At 44.1% G+C, this 19,212-nt stretch overlaps 1 protein-coding gene across 24 annotated transcripts; it reads left to right on the top strand.

Annotated features, from left to right (window-relative positions):
- Nucleotides 1-2,542: 2,542 nt before the first annotated feature.
- Nucleotides 2,543-18,836, top strand: LOC144288085 (uncharacterized). Of its 24 annotated transcripts, XR_013356031.1 has the most exons (7): nucleotides 2,543-3,651; nucleotides 4,303-4,497; nucleotides 13,993-14,086; nucleotides 14,780-14,915; nucleotides 15,026-15,117; nucleotides 15,604-15,808; nucleotides 18,460-18,836. XR_013356031.1 is itself a non-coding variant. In XM_077855744.1 (6 exons), the coding sequence occupies exons 1-6, from the start codon at nucleotides 3,546-3,548 to the stop codon at nucleotides 15,656-15,658; spliced, it is 678 nt and encodes a 225-aa protein (XP_077711870.1). In that variant the 5' UTR covers nucleotides 2,543-3,545; the 3' UTR covers nucleotides 15,659-15,892. The 24 variants fall into 24 exon arrangements, 8 of the variants coding, with proteins under 8 accessions (XP_077711870.1, XP_077711875.1, XP_077711877.1 ...); XM_077855744.1 differs by lacking the exon at nucleotides 18,460-18,836 and having other exon boundaries at nucleotides 15,604-15,892; XR_013356045.1 differs by lacking the exons at nucleotides 2,543-3,651; nucleotides 14,780-14,915; nucleotides 18,460-18,836 and adding exons at nucleotides 6,289-6,374; nucleotides 13,213-13,374 and having other exon boundaries at nucleotides 3,693-4,497; nucleotides 15,067-15,117; nucleotides 15,604-15,892.
- Nucleotides 18,837-19,212: the final 376 nt, after the last annotated feature.

Genomic DNA, 19,212 nt, shown 5'->3' with positions numbered 1-19,212 from the left:
GACAATAAGATTTAAAATGTCATTAATTCTTTAACAACGGAATTCTGGCATCATTTGTATCATCTTTGGGAACCAATCCAAACAAAAATTCTCAAACACAACTCTCAATTATCCCATGCTTGAGAGAATATGGAATGAAAACTGATCATTGAAATATGCAAAATAATCTCATAATTTATATGATAGTTGCAACATGTTTCCCCTACTTAGCATTTATCAGGATTGTCATTTTCCAAAGGGGAAAAATCTTAATAACAATTAATACTTATTGAATACTTAAATTCCATGCCAGCCACAGTTATAAGCTCCTAGTTAATCTTCACAAAACCCTATGTTATCGGTAATATTTTTGCCCCCATTTTACAGATGGAGCAATTGAGGTATCCAGAATAAATAACTTGCCTGTGGTTAAATACCGTGTCAGTCACAGAGCCAGAATCCGAACTCAGGGAGTCTGTTGCAATCCTCTTTAATACCATGTGTTATACCACAGTGGACTAACAGGAAGAAGAAAATTAGAGTTTGAGAGTTGTAAATTCAGATCTCAGATTGCGCGTTCTGGGGAAGGAGACATGGCCTGAGACCCGAGTGAGAACTTCAGTCTGTGGCAGGAATCTGTAAGGGGTCATCGCTGAGTCAGAGAAGGGCTACTGTGTCCCAGAGGAGCTCAGGAAGTGTCTTGGTCTGTTCTGTGGGATAGTCAGGGCGACTGGGCAGCTTGGTAACGTTATTACTGCTCAGTGAGGAGACAACGACTTGTCTTGGGAACCACTACACGTTAGGGACCCAGCTTCGCTGCCTTCTAAAGAACACTGAGGCTCCACCCTCTTCTCCCAACCTGTGGCTCCCCAGCTCACCACAGATCCTTGACTTCTAGCTGGAATCTGCTAGACATGAATTGGGTAAAAATTCTGTTAATCCTCCATCACCTTTCTTCCTTTCCAATCTCCCTCCTCCTCTCCAACCCGAGTATCTCATCATCAACATCACCACCACCACCACCACCATCATCAACCTAATATATATTAAGCTCTTGCTATGCACCTGGAGAGGTATTAAGAACTTCTAATGCATTATCTCATTTAGCTCTCACCACCACCTTGAATGGCAGGTACCACTGCTATCATTTGCACTGGACTGTGGAAGCTACTGAGGCTTAGAACGATCAACAATTTGTTCAAGGTCATCTTGCTCAAGAGCTACTCGGTGGCAAAGCCACATCATAAAGCCAGGCCTGTCTGACCCAAAGCCCAAGTTTCTCCATCTCCCATGTATTGTCAAAAGAATTAGTCTAGAGTTTTGGAGTTTAAAGCAGAGCTGAAAGGTGGAAGTGCTAAGTCTGAAGTCGTTTCTCAACCACTACGTTAGTGGCTGCTTCCTCATGAGACCACTTGACCACACTGGGAATTTAGAGAACTTTCCTACCTTGAATCTCAGGTATGGCTTACATCATTTTGTATTATAACTTCAGTTTGTGTCTGTCCTTTGTGATATATCTCAAGATCCTTGAAGGAAAGACCTACTTATTTCCCCCATCGGTATTATCTGGTAGAAAATAGGGCACCCCGTCAATAAAATTTTGTTGTAAGAAGGCTGTGTGGGAGTTTGCAAGTGTTGCAATCAGAACATCTGGCTTTGATATTTCATCTTGCTGCCCACAGGCTTTGTGATACTGGGCAAGGCCTTTAACCTTTCGGAGGGTCTATATCCCATTTCTGAAATACAGATGATGATTTCTTTATAGTGTTAGGCGATCTAAATGATCACAGGCATGTGGAGACCCTTTGAAATGTATAAAACTCACGGCCTCTGCGAAGTACATTGTGAGTTATCTCTACCGTCTCTGCTGTGAGCTCTGACTCAGCCTTGCAGCCTCCCGGGCCAGTTGACAGTTGCCTAAGCTCATTTGTCTCCTCGGCACCCAGGGGTGTTCCTGCAGGGTAGGAGGTGCTACTAATCAGTATTGCCCATGTCAAAAAGATAATCTGCTTCATTTAGAGTTGACTGTAACAAAATTGATGGATTTGAGGTTTATACTCTTTCATGTCTTCTGCCCACGTTTGCTCCAGATCCTAAGGAAAAGTTAAATGAGCATAAATCTGGGTAACTATTAGGAAGAGGAAGGAAAGTAAGGGTCTACACAGCTGAGGTTGCAGGTAATTGGCTCCCTAGCTCTTGAAGGTTAAGTATGGTGACTCATCAAAGCACAGTGTTCTTCCTAAGGGTCTTTATCATCCGCATTTAACCTGGTTTGCTCAGTGCAGCAGAGAACATAAGAACCTCACGAAGCTGACATCTTAAAGAGCTTTTAGAAAGTAATGAATCAAAGATTCAAGAATCTCTTAAAGTTTAGCATTCACTTCAAATTCAACATTTTCTTGCTTTTATTTTTTTTCTTATTATCAAATTCCTCATTTTAGAGCAAGGTCACTCTTTTTTTTTTTTATTCCTATATACTTGATCTTCAGCCATAACAAATTCTCTCAAGATTTTCGGAAGCCAAAAAAAAAAAAAAAAAAAAAAAAAGAGATTTTCGGAAGCCTTTAAACACTTACCAGCCTACAAAGGTAGATATGATTTCCAGCTGTTTTCTTCTTCTTTTTCAAAGATTTATTCATTCAAGTCAAGGTGACAATTTTACCAAAAGTGTTTTAGCCATACAAAGCTATACAAAGCTAATAAAGACATATTTCATATAAATTCAACGTTTTCTTTCAGCCAACTATATAAAGAACTACTTAGAGTCATTCAATAGTATATAGGAAAAAAGGTTTTTTTTTTCCCAAAGGTTATTTATTTATTTATTAATGAGAGATGCACACACACACACACAGAGAGAGAGAGGCACAGACATAGGCAGAGGGAGAAGCAGGCTCCATGCAGGGAGCCCGACGTGGGACTCGATCCCGGGTCCCTGGGATCACACCCTGGACTGAAGGTGGCACCAAACGCTGAGCCACCCAGGCTACCCAGGAAAAAATGTTTTAAGATCTTTGAAAAGTTCTCTTGATCCAGTAATTCCTTTTCCAGTAAACAACCTGGGGTAAGTAATGGGAGAGATGGCGCTTCTTATTATAGTGGAAAAACTGGGAAAAACTCAAAGTTCCAACTTTGGGGAGATGGTTAGATAAATTATTACTTGTTGAATAATTTGCAGCCGTTAAAGATGGTAATTTCAAAAAAATATATGGAAAAGTGCTGGCTAACATAATATTCATATACATATTTTGATGTCACAGGCATCCCACTTAGAAAATACATTCATATTTCTACAAAAGAGAAACCCACCAATGTATTAGCCAGGTTACCTATGAGTGATGGAAATGCATGTAAGATTCATTTTTATTTTAGTCCTTTTATATTTTCCAAAAGTTCTGCAATGGAAACATTTAAATTTTATAATCAGAAAAAGTATTACTTTATGCCTAACACAACATTTACAGTTACTACTCTGCCAAATTTTTACATTCTAATAAAACATTGAAAGCATTATATTTCTAACGACTTCAAAGAATAAAAATAAAGGATTTGGGCAGCAGAGTTTAATGGTCTTTAACCCTCTACATATGTTTATTTCCTTGATTTTTGTAGGTCCATTTGACTGGCAGACAACAGAACTTTCTGGAACAGTTTCTGAAACCCTTCAGACCAGTAAAGCATTTTTGATGTTCTCCTTCCTCGGGTCCTGCTTAGTCACAAATACAACAGGCTGGGGTTGTGGGTGGGGAGGGCAGGAAGGACTAGTGACCCCGTTTAGTGCAAAGTTTAGTGCGATTATGGTTATGGGTAGGTCATGGGTTTTGAGCCCAGCCAGGTTTATCAGTAACTGCCACCTCCCTTCCATGGATTAACTGACTTTACTGAGGTTCGCCTGATGCCTGGCCCCACAGTTAGCACTCAGTAAAAGTTAGCTCTCACCGAACTTCAAAAGAAGGAGATCACTTTCATCAACTCTGCAGGCATAAGTTCGAACAATCTCAGCAGGTGCAGTCAACTGGCCGCCTCCTTGGTAGGAAGGAAGCAATTAACAGGCTGAGTCTTGTGTTTTGTTGCTGTTGGGGTGGGGAGGAGGGGAGGATTCACAAGAGCCCCAAAAAGGGCTGTGTCAGGGAAACACAGAGTTGAAGGCAGATCAAGTCTGCTAGAGAGGGTTTCGTTTTGGAGGGGTCGGCTGGGGACACGAGTGGGGCGACCTGAGGTGTGTGAGAGCTGCTGGGGCTCCTGGACCTCCCAGACACCGCAGCCCGGCGGACCAGGAGAGGAGGCCACCACAGCTCCTGTCACCTGTTGCCTCCCCTCCAGCACAGTGCTCCATGCCTCCTTCCCTGAGCTTGCAACCCAGGGAGGGTGAGGAACAGATGGCTCTGGCCACCTCGAGGAACCGCCTGACGATCAGTACGACCAACAGTCAGTGCCCACCGTCTCCACCAGTCACCAGGGTGGAGTGTCAGGGGCCACCGGGGGAAGCGAGACCTCCTGCTCTCCTGACTCGTCCAGGTTTGGCTGCCAAGGGTGGTGGTGGAAACTATCGTATTGGTTCACGCAGGTGCTTGCACATGCTCGAGGGAAATGAAGCAGGGACACGTGCCCAGGGTGACAGAAAAATCAAGAATTTGACATCTGGGGCTTCCAGTGGCTTGGAAAGAAGTTAGTTCTGTGCGTGGTTTGTAAGAGAGGATTCCTGTAACACGTAACCTCCTGTCAGAGGAGGAAATTTGAATTAAAAAGAAGAGCAAGGTGCTTTGGTATCACAAGACTGGGGAGTGATTCCTAGAGAGAGCCAGACAGCGTTTCCCTCTCAGAGAGGGGTCACCCCCCCTGGTTCTTGTGGCCGAAACAGGCTGCCATCAGTTCCAATCCTCAGGCGCAGACTGGCAGCCCAGCCCGCGAGGAGAACGTTGGTCAGCTCAAAGCCACCCATGGCTTGGCCCTGTGGGGTGGGGGCCGCCTGGCCTCGCTTTAAATAGCCTCCCGTCCAGCTGCCAGGCCCTGATTCCTGCTGTCCCATCTGCGTTTAAGTGTAGTGTCTTTCTACTGGGAAATATGGATTGGTGTTTGTTTTCAGTAAGAGTCCAACACCCTGGACCAGGATTAGCACCCAGGCCTCTGTTGTAAATGACGGATAAATGGTAGAGGAGGATGCTTTACGTAGAGAAAACATCTCATTTCTCTGGCCTGTAAATTTTGAAACAGTCATGGTCTCCCCACTCCTGCCCCCTGGCTCTCCTACTGGCCTTTCCTTTCATCTAGAACTCTCTCTCCAGATTATAATAGAATAGAAATTTGTGCGTTTGAAAAAAAAATATATCCTACTGGAGACTTCTTTGGGCTGTAAAGGTTTCTTCTTTCTTTCTTTCTTTCTTTCTTTCTTTCTTTCTTTCTTTCTTTCTTCTTTCTTTCTTTCTTTCTTTCTTTTAGGTTTTTGTTTTGTTTTGTTGTTTTTGTTTTTTGTTTTTAGTTTTAAGGTCCTCTATTAAAATGCAAACATTCAGGGAAGGAGTAAAATCTGCAGCGTTTTTCAGCACATACCTTACCACCATCCCTGTAGCAAGCATTTACTGAGCCCTTACAACTTATTTGCTTGCTTATTCATTTGTTCATTTGTCTATTTGAAGTTGGGTTGACTGAGGTACACTTTACATATGGTCAAACTGATGCTCTTCAGGGTACAGTTCCGTGCCCTTGGGAAAAGCATGGCAGCCATGTAACCAACGTTACAATCAAGCTATAGGACATTTGTATCACACCCAAAAATGTGATATCACATTCATCACATACACAGAGTCCTTTACCCTCCAACCCTAGGCCTTGGCGACATTGGACTTCTTTTCTATCCCCATAGTTTTGCCTTTTCCAGACCATATTGTTGATAAATAAAACCCCCTTTCCTCAAAAAATGACCCCAAAGTGTACTCAGTCCTGTTTACTATCTAGTGTATTAACCATTTCCCTTGGAGAAGGCCTGTATAACCTTCAGACTCATTTCCAGTCTCGGCAGTCAGGCAAGCGCTCCATAACTGGGAAGCCAGCGAGCGAGCTGGGAAAAGAGGAAAGAGAATGGGCAGGATGGCCATTAGGGGGGTGTGTGTGGTGGGGAGCTTTGCCTCAAGAAGCCCTCACCTGGTTGCAAGCCCTGAACGTGGGCAGGTCCGAGAACACCTTTCGCCAGGGCTCCTGTTCGCTCGCTTTTCCAAAAATTAAATCCAGGTTAGAGGCAAACTGTAAACTCTGTGAGAATTGTTTCACAATTTTTTTTTTTTATCTCTACCTTCTCCTTTCCTCACTCAGTGTCATCTGCTTGGGGTGGCTGGTTGTGAAGAGTAAAGGACAGAGGAGACTGGAATTACTCCCACATTTCTGGCTTCAGCCACTGGGTAGGTGATGGTGCCAGTAACAAGGGAGAAAAATGAGAGGAAATGATATTTCTTGCACTTCTGTTATGTGCCAAGCAGACATGGTCTCATTTAGTCCCCTCAGTAGTCAGAGGAGCGTCTAAAGGAGAGACTCTGTGACAACTCCAGAGTCCTGTTCCTCAACCCCTGATACCCGGCATCCAATGACGATCTGAGTTTTTACCCTTTCACACCTCCCTAAGTCCCCCTCCCTTCCCTTCGCACTGCTTTGCCCTAAGCCAACGCCAGCATCTCTGGCCTGCATGTCTGCAACCGTCTATTAGGATTCTCTCCATTCCAATCTGGTTCTCATTTATCCCCCGTATGTCTACCAAAGTTATTTTTCTCAAATGCAAATTGGGTCATACTTGTCCCCTGCTTAAATTCCCTCTGTGACTTTCCATCATCCTCAGCACAGAAGGGCAACTGTAGCTCCTGATAAAAGAGGATCCCTGATCCAATGTAGGCTCCTCTCCCATCCTCCTCTGTTGGGCCCAGAAATCTGCTGGTGGCCCCAGGGGCCATGCTGGTTCATGCTGACCCTCTCTCGCCTACCCTCTCCTAGCCATGCCCTGGATGAGCAGCATCTCCTGTTTTGGACACAGCTCCAGTGTTACCCTCTCTGAGAAGTCTCTCCTGTTCCATCACCAAAGACAACCTTGACCTCTCCTTTCCTTGTTCTTCACTGTTTCCTGACATCGTTCTATCGCAGCCCCTTCCAGAGTTTACTGCACTCATGTGCTTATACCTCTGTCTGGTGAGCACTTTCCTTTGCCTCCCCATAGTGCGATTCTTAGTAAATGACAAAGTCCTATTTTTAATTCTTATTTTCTACAACATGACTAACTCAAAGAGCTGAAATTTGGACCTAGAAAATTGGCTGATACCCAAACCCATGCTATTTCTGCTGCACGTTTGGGAAGAAAGATTATTTTATTTTGGGATGTGTTATATTTGAGATTCCTGTGGTCGCTGAGGTGACTGTGTGCCGTAGGCCATTAGAGAGGAGGGTATGGAGCTCCAGAAGAAATTTTGGGTTGGATTTTCAGTAAATAATTCGGGTTGGTAGTCTCTGAGCACTCTTACTTTTAGAGGCTACTCTTCACATCATATAAAAATATATCAAAATATTTTGTGTGCAATATATTACTACATAGGTGATCATATGAGTTAAACTGCAGATGAGTATTTGAGTTGATCAAACATTTCATTTTCAGTTTTCCTATTTTTTATTCTTCTTCTTTCTCCTTTCCTTTCTTTCCCAAATGTTTCTTTGACCTTTGAAAAGATAGTGAGCTTTTAGCATCCCTTTAGTACTTGTTGGATAGTATAGGCCTCATGTCAGTGGCATTTGAAACCCTGATCCCAGAAGAGCAAGGGATGGGTAGAGGTGGGGAGATTAAGCCCTGCTAGAATCTACATCTGCACCCGACAAGCCATCCTGAATGGAGGCTGCAAATAAAAATAGCTAGCCTACTCTGTAAACTCAGCTTCAAGACCAATCTCCTAGCTCTCCCTGGGTAGATATTCTGAGTTTGGCTAAGTGATATTCCTTTCTCAAGTGAGAAGATGGCTGAGAAAACCCAATAGAACACTAACACTTGAGGTGTCCAGCAGAGGAACAGGAGCCCAGGGAGAGGGCCCAGATGGTAGGCTAAGGGGGGTAAGGGCTTGTAAAGGGTAGGCAGTCAATGGCTGGACTAAAACAGAAGATAGTCCATTGAAATAAGCAGTTCAGGGGCCATTGGTGGTGGAGTCAGCCTGTCTCAGGTTAAGTGAGAGGGAGCTAAGGAAAGAGAGCCAGTGTAGACAATGTCTTAAAGATACTAGATTGCTAAGGGAAGGAAGGAGAGACAGAGGGCACAGCCACATGCAATTGGGGTTTTTTAGTTTTATAATAGGGGAGCTGATCATGCTAAAGGAGTCGGAGGGGAAGGAGCCAGTGGGAAATGTGGGCCGTTGTCCATACTCCTGGTCAAAGTTAATTCCTTTACTTTCATCCAATCCTACCACTCTGTCTCCTCAAGGACATTGCTCCAGTAATTTTCTCTTTCTCTCTAACCTGATGAGTTTTTCCTTTTTACTAAGTCTTTTCTGTCAGCACACTGATTCACTAAAATGTCTCTGATCTTGAAATCAAAATACTAACGAAACAAAATCTTTGGAACTCATTTTCCCCATTCAAGCCATCGCCTGGTTTTCCCCTTCCATTCTCCACAAAACACCTTGAAAGAGATTTCTGTATTAGTTGCCTCTGATTTCTCATCTCTCATTTTCTCCTAGATTAATTCCTGCGAGGCATGGTGGAATGGAGGGCTATGCTCACTGTTCTGTTGAAAGTTCCTTGTCAAAGTCCTTAAAGACCTTAGATGGATAAAATCAATGGTCATTGAACAGTCTGCATTTTCTGTGACCCAAATGCAGCATTTTACACATGGGATCACTCCCATCTCTTGAAATAGTCTCCTCGCTTGCCCTTCAGTCATCAGTCCTCTTGTCTATCTATGGCTTGCACCCTAGCTCATGACTTGGACCTCTCCCCAGATCTACAGACTCTATATCCAACATCTCCACTTGGATGTCTACTTACCATTCAAAACCAAGCTCCTAATGTTCCACTCCAGTAACCAATCCTTCCCAAGTCTTCCTCATCCCAAAGAATAACAACGCCATGCTTATAGTTGCCGAGGCCCAGGGCTTCAGAATTATCTTTGACTCTTCTCTAGTTCTCTTATCCTACATCTGATTTCTTAGCAAGAACTGTTGGCTCCACTAATTTTTTAAAAAATATTTATTTAGTTATTAATGAAGGACACAGAGAGAGAGAGGCAGAGACACGGGCAGAGGGAGAAGCAGACTCCATGCAGGGAGCCCGATGTAAGGCTTGAGCCAAAGGCAGACGCTCAACCGCTGAGCCACTCAGGCGTCCCTCCACTTTCAAAATATATCCAGAATCTTCCTACCACCTCTACTGCTAACGCCCTAAAGACTAGGACCTTTCCGGACTGCCATCATCTTTTACCTGGATTTGCCACTTTAGCCTCCTAACTGGACTCTCTGCTTCTACCCCTGTGCCCTTTAATCTGATCTCAGAACAGCAGCCCAGATGCTGGATGTAAACCAGATTACATCCCTCCTCTGGTCACAATTCCCCAATGGCTTCCCAGCTCACCCAGAATAAAAGCCAGTTGCCATGACCTATAAGACCTCACTGATCTCCTTTTGTTGGCTCCTTGATATACTTTGAGGACACACATGCTGTTCCAAGCATGTCACACCTCAGGGCCTTTGCACTTGCTTTTTCTGCCTGGAATGCTCATCCCCTTGTCTCTTTCAAGGTTTTGTTTAAATGTCACTTTCTAAGGGTGACACCAACCATTCTGTTTAAAATTGCAGCATTTTCTGCTTGATGCATCACTTCTGATTTTGTGCCTTATCTCTTCTTGAGGCAAGGACTTTTGTCTGCTTTTTTTTTTGTATTTTTTTTTTATTGGAGTTCAATTTGCCAACATATAGTATGACACTCAGTGCTCATCCCATCAAGTGCCCCTCTCAGTGCCCGTCACTCAGTCACCCCGTCCCCCCACCCACCTCCCCTTCCACTACCCCTTGTTTGTTTCCCAGAGTTAGGAGTCTTTCATATTTGTCTTCCTCTCTGATATTTCCCACTCAGGTTCCCTCCTTTCCCCTATAATCCTTTTCACTGTTTCTTATATTCCCCATATGAGTGAAACCATGTGATGATTATCCTTCTCCGACTGACTCACTTCACTCAGCGTCATACCCTCCAGTTCCATCCACGTCGAAGCACATGGTGGGTATTTATCATTTCTAATGGCTGAGGAATAATCCTTTTGTCTGTTTTACCCACTGTGATATCCCCAGTGTGTAGGATAGTGCTTGGCACTTAGGATATTGAATAAATAAGATTGACGATACCGGAGAGCAGAGGGGTTATTGATGGATCAAGGTTTAGAAGGGAGCATGTGGAAAGTCAGATGCAAAAAATACTAAATTCTTATTTTTGGAAGCAGGGCAGAGGAGGGAACCAAGAGAGATCCCGATACCATCATTTGTATGTTGACCGAAGCAAATCAATACCAGTGTGTCACCTTTCCTACACATTTACATTTTCACAGCTTTTTATCTCTAATCATGGTAGGGGAAAATAAACTTTGTCCCCGTGTTAAAGGATTTGCCTGTGCTATTAAGAACATTGGTGAATATTTACTCAGAAAACACAGAAGCCTTTCTTGACCTTGAAATTGTCTTACACTTGAGATAATTATGCTTCACTGTTGAAGACATATGATTTCTTTATTTTTTTATTTTTTCATGAGAGACACACAGAGAGAGGCAGAGACACAGGCAGAGGGAGAAGCAGGCTCCATGCAGGGAGTCTGATGTGGGACTCGATCCTGGGTCTCCAGGATCACACCCTGGGCCGAGGGCAGGCGCTAAACTGCTGAGCCACCCGGGCTGCCCAAGACATACGATTTCTGAAGCACCAAATGAAATTATTATTAGTAGTAATTTTATGGTTAGCTGTAATAGTAGTAGTAGTAGTAGTATTGGCTTGCTTGGTTGTGATGCTTGACTCTGGTGCTTCTAAAGACTGGTCCCATTGCATCTTCTTCCATCCCTTGGACCCAACCTTCATCATCCCAAGTATCCAAAGCCAGTGTTGCTGAACTCTCTTCCGTGAAGGGGGGGAAGGATCCCTTTCTTCCACTTCAACATGAAAGTTGTTGATCCCACTGATCATCCCAGCAAATAATCCATCCCAGGCCCCAAATCACACATTTTCCTCAGCCTTACATCCTAAACACCTACCCTGGGGGCAAGTGGGCAATTACATGAACTGCTCAAGGACAAGTGTAGGGGTGGGGCGTGGCAAAGATGGAAGAAGAAAAGACCAGGGAGGAGACTGGCTACCTAGGGGAGTAGAAAGGAACATAGCTTGGCTATGCTGGGGGGCAGGGGTGCTGGTCATAATGCTAGTTGTCAGATTAATTTTGTTCTGAGTTTTATCTAAGGGTAACATGAACCCTCTATAGGGACCACGTGTGCATGAGCCACATATGATACCTGGTTTCATTATTTTGGACCTCCTTCTTCATATTCTTGAATCTGCATGATTTTTGCAAGTAGAAAATGAAGAGAGAACATTTGCAGGCAAGCAAAGACAAGCATGGTTTTCCAGGGTTGCGAATTCATGAAGTTTGAGGGATCCGTGAAGTTCAAGACGGCCTCCTTAATTCATCAGTAGATTATTAGTTAGCAGGTTTCTGAGGTGAATGGCTTGTGTTGTGATTTAGGGCAGATTGTTCTGACTCCTTTATGCCTTGGTTTGTTCGAACACAGGACTAACAAATAAGGATGAAATGAATGTGACAAGGAGTGGCGGTGAAATAAAACGAGAGGTGCTTACAGGTGCCCAGGTTTAGACTGGAATCAGATAATGCAACATCAAAGTTCTACAACTTTCATTATGTTTAATTTATGCACCATAGGGATCTATATTAAGGGACTTTTCATAGACCTGATGTGGGGCCCGCTCTAGTAGTTTTTGAGGCCAGATAGATTGTGACCTTTGTTTTCAGCAAAGAAAATTCTTAGCAGAGGGAATGCCTTCGTCAGAAGAGGTTGCCTTCATAAGGGTCTTTAGATAAGACAATGCTGGTTACACAGAACTACTTGAGACCCAGTAATATCATCAGAGCACCCTACTATTTGCTACTTGCTTCTCTAAAATCTGCCTGGCGGACCTAAGAAGATTTTTCTACTGACAGTGGAATGTGGCTGTCTTAATTAAATCCATTAAAAATGTAGCAGGTCAGGATTTTTATGCCACCTATGATTTTATTACTGCCTCTCGTGGAAAATGAGAAGTTTATTTTAAAAACTTCTCAGTATAAAGGATTTTACAACTTTTATATTTCAGTTTTAAAATTACTTAGATTTTAATCTGTAAGGATAGAAGCCAGAACAATGGTCTCACATCTGTAATTGTAGGACATGGAGACGTATTGAAGACTAATGTCTTCATGTCATTTGCCTGACAAATTGTGGTCCGTGTTTTATTTCTGACATTCTTTCGTATTTATGTGTGCTTGAAATATTAGAATTCGTTCGACAGCATGTAGGTGTAAGTCCCACGCATTCTACCTCCATGTAGCTGTTCTTGGTCCCTTCATACTTAGGTATAAGCTGTATTATTAATGCAAGGAGGGCATGGGGTCAAACACACATTTAATGTTGGACTTGGATCTTAGAGCCTTCATAGGATCTGAAATATGAAATTCAATCTTTTAGTATTCTATAAAGAAAAAAATACTGTTTTCAGTAAAAATACAGCCTGAATAAAATTTGAAACCTCAGCTTCCTACCATAAAGTTTCTTCCCTCCATTAAAACATAGTTTCTTATCAAAAGAAATAAACTTTGAGAAGTCTATTGGCTCTAGAGGAAACCTGCGGTTTCTTTATGTATGGTATATATGTTGAAGAAGGGCGCTTGTTGAAAGGTATTAGATCCAAAATAACCGAAGAGGAACAGAAGAGAATTTATTATTTCTGGTATTCTCTTTACTTTTTGCAGGAGTGGGAGGCAAGGGCAGTATCAAATCAGTGAGTTAGTTGGACATACTTGCTTTTTTCTTTTTTTTTTTTTTTGAAGATTTCATTTATTTATGAGAGAGAGAGAGAGAGGGGAGAGGAGCATGAGCAGAGGGAGAAGTACAGGGAAAAGGAGAAAGAATCTGAAGCAGACTCTGCAGTGAGGGCGGAGCCTGACCTAGGGCCCCATCTCTTGACCCCTAGGTCACGACCTGAGCTGAAACTAAGAGCCAGATCCTTCACCAACTGAGCCACCCAGGCGCCCACTTGCTCCTTTTAAAGTAGCCCAAAGTCTGCATTTTCCTGGAGAAATGTCCAAGTGATGATGTATCCCACGAATATGCTAGAATTCTTGAGACTTTTCAGGTAAAATAACCAGCAGATCGCCGTCTCATGGCTTCTGTCACATGAAACTTAGAAACAAGAATGAGCTGCTTCCTCTTGTCGCATTTTCCCAGTGGCTACATGAAGCCTTAAGAATCACTCTCTCCTTTTTATTACTGACGTATAGTCACCACACAACGTTATATTAGTTTCAGGTCCCAACATAGTGATTCCACAACTCCGTACCTTGCTTGATGCCCATCACCCTAACTCCTTGTCTGTCACCGTACAACATTATTACAATAATACTGATAAAGAAGAGGTGGTATAGATACACAATGGACTATTACTCAGCCATAAAAAAGGAATGAGATCTTGCCATTCACAACAACATGGAAAGACCTAGAGGGGATTTCGCGAAGTGGAATAAGTCAGACAGAGAAAACCAAATACTGTACGGTTTCACTTATGTGTGGAATCTAAGAACAAAACAAAACAAACAAACAAAAACCAAACAGACCCTTAAATACAGAGAACGAACTGGTGGTCACCAGAAGGGACATTGGATGGGGAGGATGGGTGGACTAAGATAAAGGGGACGAAAAGGTACAAATTTCTAGTTATAAAATAAGTGACGGTGGAAATCATCTCTATTCCCAGCTCATGCGCAGCTCCAGCATCGTTACTGCCACTCCCCTGAGCCTGGCCTCTCACTCCTAGGCTTGGTGCCTGACCCCAGAGGAGCCCTTGAGATGTGAGTAGTTATTGTAAAAGCAACGGACTTTCTAGTGAAAAGGAAACTTACCCTTACAAATGAATTTGGATTTTCCTTTTCTCTCCCCATCACTGACCGTTTAGAAATACGTTTAGTTTATTTGCAGAAACTTCACAGTTGCACTCCACTCATAACAACTTCCCCTTAGACTTGAGAAACGCTTCTGGGTCCCAAATTTTAGAGAAAAACTAGGATCTACCCTACGTCAACTTGGGCAGAAGGAGTCAGTGCTTTTCAGGGTTCTCAGACTCAAGGCCTCCCTTTACGTAACACATATTTGGAGGTGCTTCTTTTCCATTCTAGAATGAAATTTGCAGACAGCGTAACCTAACTATACATGTAGTAAAAAAAACAACGAATGTGAGATACAAACTGTAATAGAAAAGAGAAATAGAAGTAATATAACACGATACGCATTTCGATATGTAAATGGCTAAAGTGCAAGATAAACTGTACGAATTTCCAGAACATTTCACAGGGAAGGGAACTAACCCGGGGAGAAGTTCTCTCAGTGCCCTGCCCTGTCTGGCATTGTGGGGTGTAAAGGTGAGTTTGGGGTCAGCTCTCTGTGACTTAGAGCAAGTTCCCGATTTGGGCTGAGCCCGGGGCACCCTCGGTTAAGGAGGACACTGCTCCACGGGACTGCTCTTTGCTTTCATAACATATGACAAGCGAGGGACACCTGGAACCGTGTACAGCTCACAACAGGACCACGACGAAGGTCCACTCCTGTCCCTGCTTTCCCAGAGGAGGCAAGGGGACCGCAAGCCCAGGGCTTCTTCTTTGCCTGCCTGCAAGGTTTAGCCAGGTGGGCTTAGTGTCTTTTTTTCTGGGGGAAATGACAAATGGGGGCGGTTCAAAGATTGAGCTGTTAGAGAAACACTGACGTTTCCTGCTTTCTCCGCCTTGTTCAAGTAGATGGAAGGGGTCCCGGGCAAATTTCTTGTTCTTCTCAGCAGAGTCTCGCAGGCTAGTGGCTTTAGGCACATTCCAACTACCTGTCATCGCAGGTAAGGGCACTTTGCAAGCTGTTGAGAGGTGTGTGGAGGACCGGACTGGGACTTGGAAAGCAATCTGCACTCTGTTTTTCCAGGACAAGGGTTTATGAGGGGTAGCCGTTGACAGAGGGGGTGCGGCTGGTGGTAAACGGTCCCCGGCATCCTATGCTGTTTAGACTGTCAGCATTCTGGGCCAACCATGAAGCAGAGACCAAAGGGATTCTCTTTGTAATCTCTAAAAATAATTTGCCGGTTTCTTTTCTGAGCCGGTGGCCTCCAGATAAAGTTCCCTGAGATATTTTGGAGAGAGAAAAATGCAACTCTTTAAAGAAAATGACTCAATCTAGACTGTCACTTGGCAGCGTGGGAAAGGATTTGGGGAGGGGGCGCATTGGGGGGAAACTTAAAAGATTCATTTGTCCGCCCCTCCCCCCCGTCCATCTAGAAATCCTTGTGAGCAATGATGTTTTAACTCTCACGTTTTCATGCTTTTGACAGCATAGCACAAGGCAGACCTTCCGCCGCAGAGCAAAATAAGATCCTTCGAGAATGATCTGGAGCAGCAGAACGCCGTCCCCTGTTTTATACCCTCATAAACAAGCTCAATTGGGTGAAAAGCGCTTGTGGCAGCGCAGGCCTCTCTGGCAACCGCTCGTCTAGGTTTCCCTTCTCTGCTTGATTCTTCTTTTTGATAAGAGATCAGGTAACCATGACAACATGGCACAGTGGAAGTCCTTTCATTTCTGTGCTTTACATAATCCTGAAAATAAATCTGCTATCTGTTTGACATTTGCTTCCTTTTCTTACAAACCTTTCCCCACCCCCCCTCTAATCTTAGCACAGTATCTCCTAAAAGAAACTTGCCGCTTCAGAGGATTTGCTGCCACTGATGTGACTTCCTATTAGTAGCAGGGTTGACTCTGCAGCCTGAGGCTCGGATTCCCGCCGTGGATTCTCCCCACACACACTTCAAACTAAATTATAGCCCTATTATCCTGTTATTGAAGACTGGCGAGACTGAGGGTTCACTGGAGTCTTTTCTGACTTGAGGCTCCCCGGCCAAGTTCGTGTCATTCAAAATGGCAGCCATTGCCCTTGGGTGGGCCCCTGAGACAAGGCCTCACGGAGCTGACTTGATGCAGATAATTCTGGCGGGAAACTCTCTAACGCCCGCGGTCGGTCTGGAGCACCGATTTTTATACTCAGCCAAATTTTCATGGCACGATAACCTTGATTTAATATTTCTTGAAAATTCAAGATCCTAGTCTAATCTAAGCTAATGAATCTTGACAATCTGTCTTCGAAATGAAAATGTGTATTGGACCTGCCTGGAAATGTTAGAATTCTGAGCCATACCAGATGACTAAGTTGTTGTTGTTGTTGTTGTTGTTGTTGTTTTTCTTCTTCTTCTTCCTTTCATTGAAACAAAAAGTTTGATTCCCTGTTGTAATTTTTAGAGACTCAGTACCAAGGATTTCCCCTGCCACAGAGGTAATGACTCAGTTTTTTACGTTAGTGGCTACGTGGAGATGCAGACCAGCTGAATGCACCATAGTCTGTGGTTAGATGGAAGGAGAGGCATCATCAGGCCATTGTTTTGGAAGGAGACCTAGTTCTTATCTTTACCCCCTGGCTTGAATTGTGTTGAGACAAACTGTTATTGATTTGATTTATTTCCCTAATGCTTGTGTTCTGCACCCGCTCAGGAGCCCGGGTACGCAAGCCATGTGGCGCTTTCCCCCTGCGTGTCTGCCTATTAAGTGCGATTGGGTTTAATGGGTCTTTTCCAAAGCACCCAACTCCCCAGTCTTCATTCAGACCATCTCCTGGGAGTTAGAGCTCAGAAAGGGCTGCAGAGAGAAGCCTACTTATCCGTTGAATAACCTTGTATGTCCTTCTAAGGAAATGCTTGTCCTCCCTGGAAGATAGGAGAGTCCATGTGTAATCACATGAGTGTCATCATGTCACTGTCATTCAAAATGACCGGACATTCAAATGACCATCCTTCCGAATGACTGGGGCGAGCTCAGGGCTTCCGTGTAGACCGTGGAGGTTGTGCCCTGATGAGGGAGGTCCAGCAGAGCAAAAGTAAATTCAGGCAGTCCGTGTCAGCTCAGAGGAGGCTGCTCTGGCCAGTGGCGGCCTTGGGTAAGTTGTTGTCCATGTGTCACTAGCCACAGCGGCCCAGCTGGACGAACAGCCCCTCAGCATCAGGGTGCTCCCTGTTGGGCAGAAGAATAAGAAGATAGGAGGTGGAGGCAAAGGGGAAAATAAATGCACAGACATCTCAGGATCTTAACTGTTGTCCACTTGGCTTTGGATTCCAGGCTTAGTGTGACCTAGAGGGCAGGTGACTTATCTCTGTTTTGTCTCCTCATCTTAAAACCGTACCATCCTACCTCATAGAGCCGTCCTGTAGCTTCACCGAGATAATCTGCAGCGCCCAGCAAAATAGCAAGCGCTCAGTAAATATTAGCTCTGATCATTATGATCGTCACAGCCTCTTCTGATCAATCCCGGACTGTGACCCTTAGGGTTTACTTTCCCTGCCACCTTGTAGGAGCTGAAAATGAGGTCTGTGCCACGGAGAGGGAACGGGGGGGAGAGGGAGAAGGGAACCTGGGGTGCGAAGCATGGACAGTCCACATTGGGATGGGACTCAGAGCATCCAAGGCTACACGGACGTTTCATCAGCAGCACACATTGAACCAAGGACATTCTTTTAAAAATCAAACTAGACCGACTTAGGTTTTTATTTCACTTATTTCTGCATATCACATCTAGTGATTCTAAATAAAGATTAGTCTGAAGATGGTTGGGCAATGGCTTCCTGTAATTACTACTTTTGAACTCAAAAAGTAGAGGGCAGGTCATATTTTCTTCTCTGTCTCTGACTCACATCAAAGGAAAGCAAGTCTTTTGTCTCTTGTGTCCAGTGTGGTCATCTGATCCTCGCAGCCCCATGGGCACCCACCTTTAAATACTCCAGGGGGCAGGGTCTAGGCCCTCCGCATTGAAATGGGGCATATGCATTTTTCTCTTTTAAGAACTTTTAACTGGAAACCAGCCGGCTTTTCGAATAGACATTTAGCCTTAATGGTTTGCCATGAAGACTCTCTATGCTGTACTTATAATCTATTTAAGCTCTTTAGTGACAGGGAGAAATTCAAGTCTCAGAAAATATGCTTACTCGCTTTAAACAAAATGCCACAATGCCATCTTCAAAGCCTCTGAGATCCATTTGAAGCAAATGTGTCTAATTTGGTCATTCTTTGAACTTGCTGGATTGAAATACTGTATAGAAATCCCCAGTTTTAAGCCAACTTTTTCTTTTTTTTTTCCCTCTCCTGACAGCTGCGAGAATGATAGTAAGCACACCACGCCGGCCTGGGAGTTGTGGCCCTGGGCTGTGGAACGAGGGGAGCTGCTCTAACTGTGACCTTGGGCCCATCACACAACCTCTTCCGGCCTCAGTTTTGTCATACGTAAAATGGAGAGGTCGGACAGTTATTTTTCAGTTGGCTGGCTTCAGAATTTGTGAGGCCCAGTGTCAAATGAAAACGGGAACCCCCTAGTCCAAAGTGCAAGAAAAGAGCACTGCAAGGCGCTAGGACATAACAGGTGTTGCTCTCTTGCACCGTGCTTCAGCCTGTCGTGGGGTTTTTTAAAATTTGCTGCTTGATTTAGTGCCATTCTAAGTAAAGAAACATTAAAGTGTGAAATGATTGGCATGGATTTTACCTCTCATCTTTGTGTTTTGCAATGTCAGCTCTAAGGGCAAATGTAAGAGCGTTTACCTTGTGTGGAATCACTGAGGCACTGCTAGAATGTTCTGGCTCTCAGGTGTGTGTATTTCATTAGAATAGTGGGAACACCGTACACAACCCATCCCACCATTTTCATCTCACTTGCGGATACGCAGACAATCTGTGAACCCTCTTTCCCTTCCGTCTATTGATTGGTAAGAGAGGACTGCAAGGAAGAGGGACCAGGGGTTGCTCTGTCTTTCCCCTTCTCCAGCAGCAGTGTGCGTGGCCAGCACAGGGAAGAAACTAATGCAAGTCAGAAACGGTTCGACAGGGTTTCTGGGTTGTTCCCACTTCTTAG

This window comes from Canis aureus, chromosome 17 (genome assembly GCF_053574225.1).
Source record: "Canis aureus isolate CA01 chromosome 17, VMU_Caureus_v.1.0, whole genome shotgun sequence".
NCBI classification, from domain to species: Eukaryota; Metazoa; Chordata; class Mammalia; order Carnivora; family Canidae; genus Canis; species Canis aureus.
The sequence above is the reverse complement of the archived record's forward strand: the minus strand, read 5'-3'. Positions and strand labels throughout refer to the sequence as shown.

Excerpts from the sequence above, each read along its gene's own strand:
- LOC144288085 (XM_077855744.1), top strand. The coding sequence starts at position 3,546 with ATGGTCTTTAACCCTCTACATATGTTTATTTCCTTGATTTTTGTAGGT. Across the intron at positions 14,087-14,779 it reads CCCAGAGGAGCCCTTGAGAT|CGAGGGACACCTGGAACCGT; the intron begins GTGAGTAGTTAT and ends ACATATGACAAG. Across the intron at positions 14,916-15,025 it reads TGCCTGCAAGGTTTAGCCAG|ATGGAAGGGGTCCCGGGCAA; the intron begins GTGGGCTTAGTG and ends TTGTTCAAGTAG.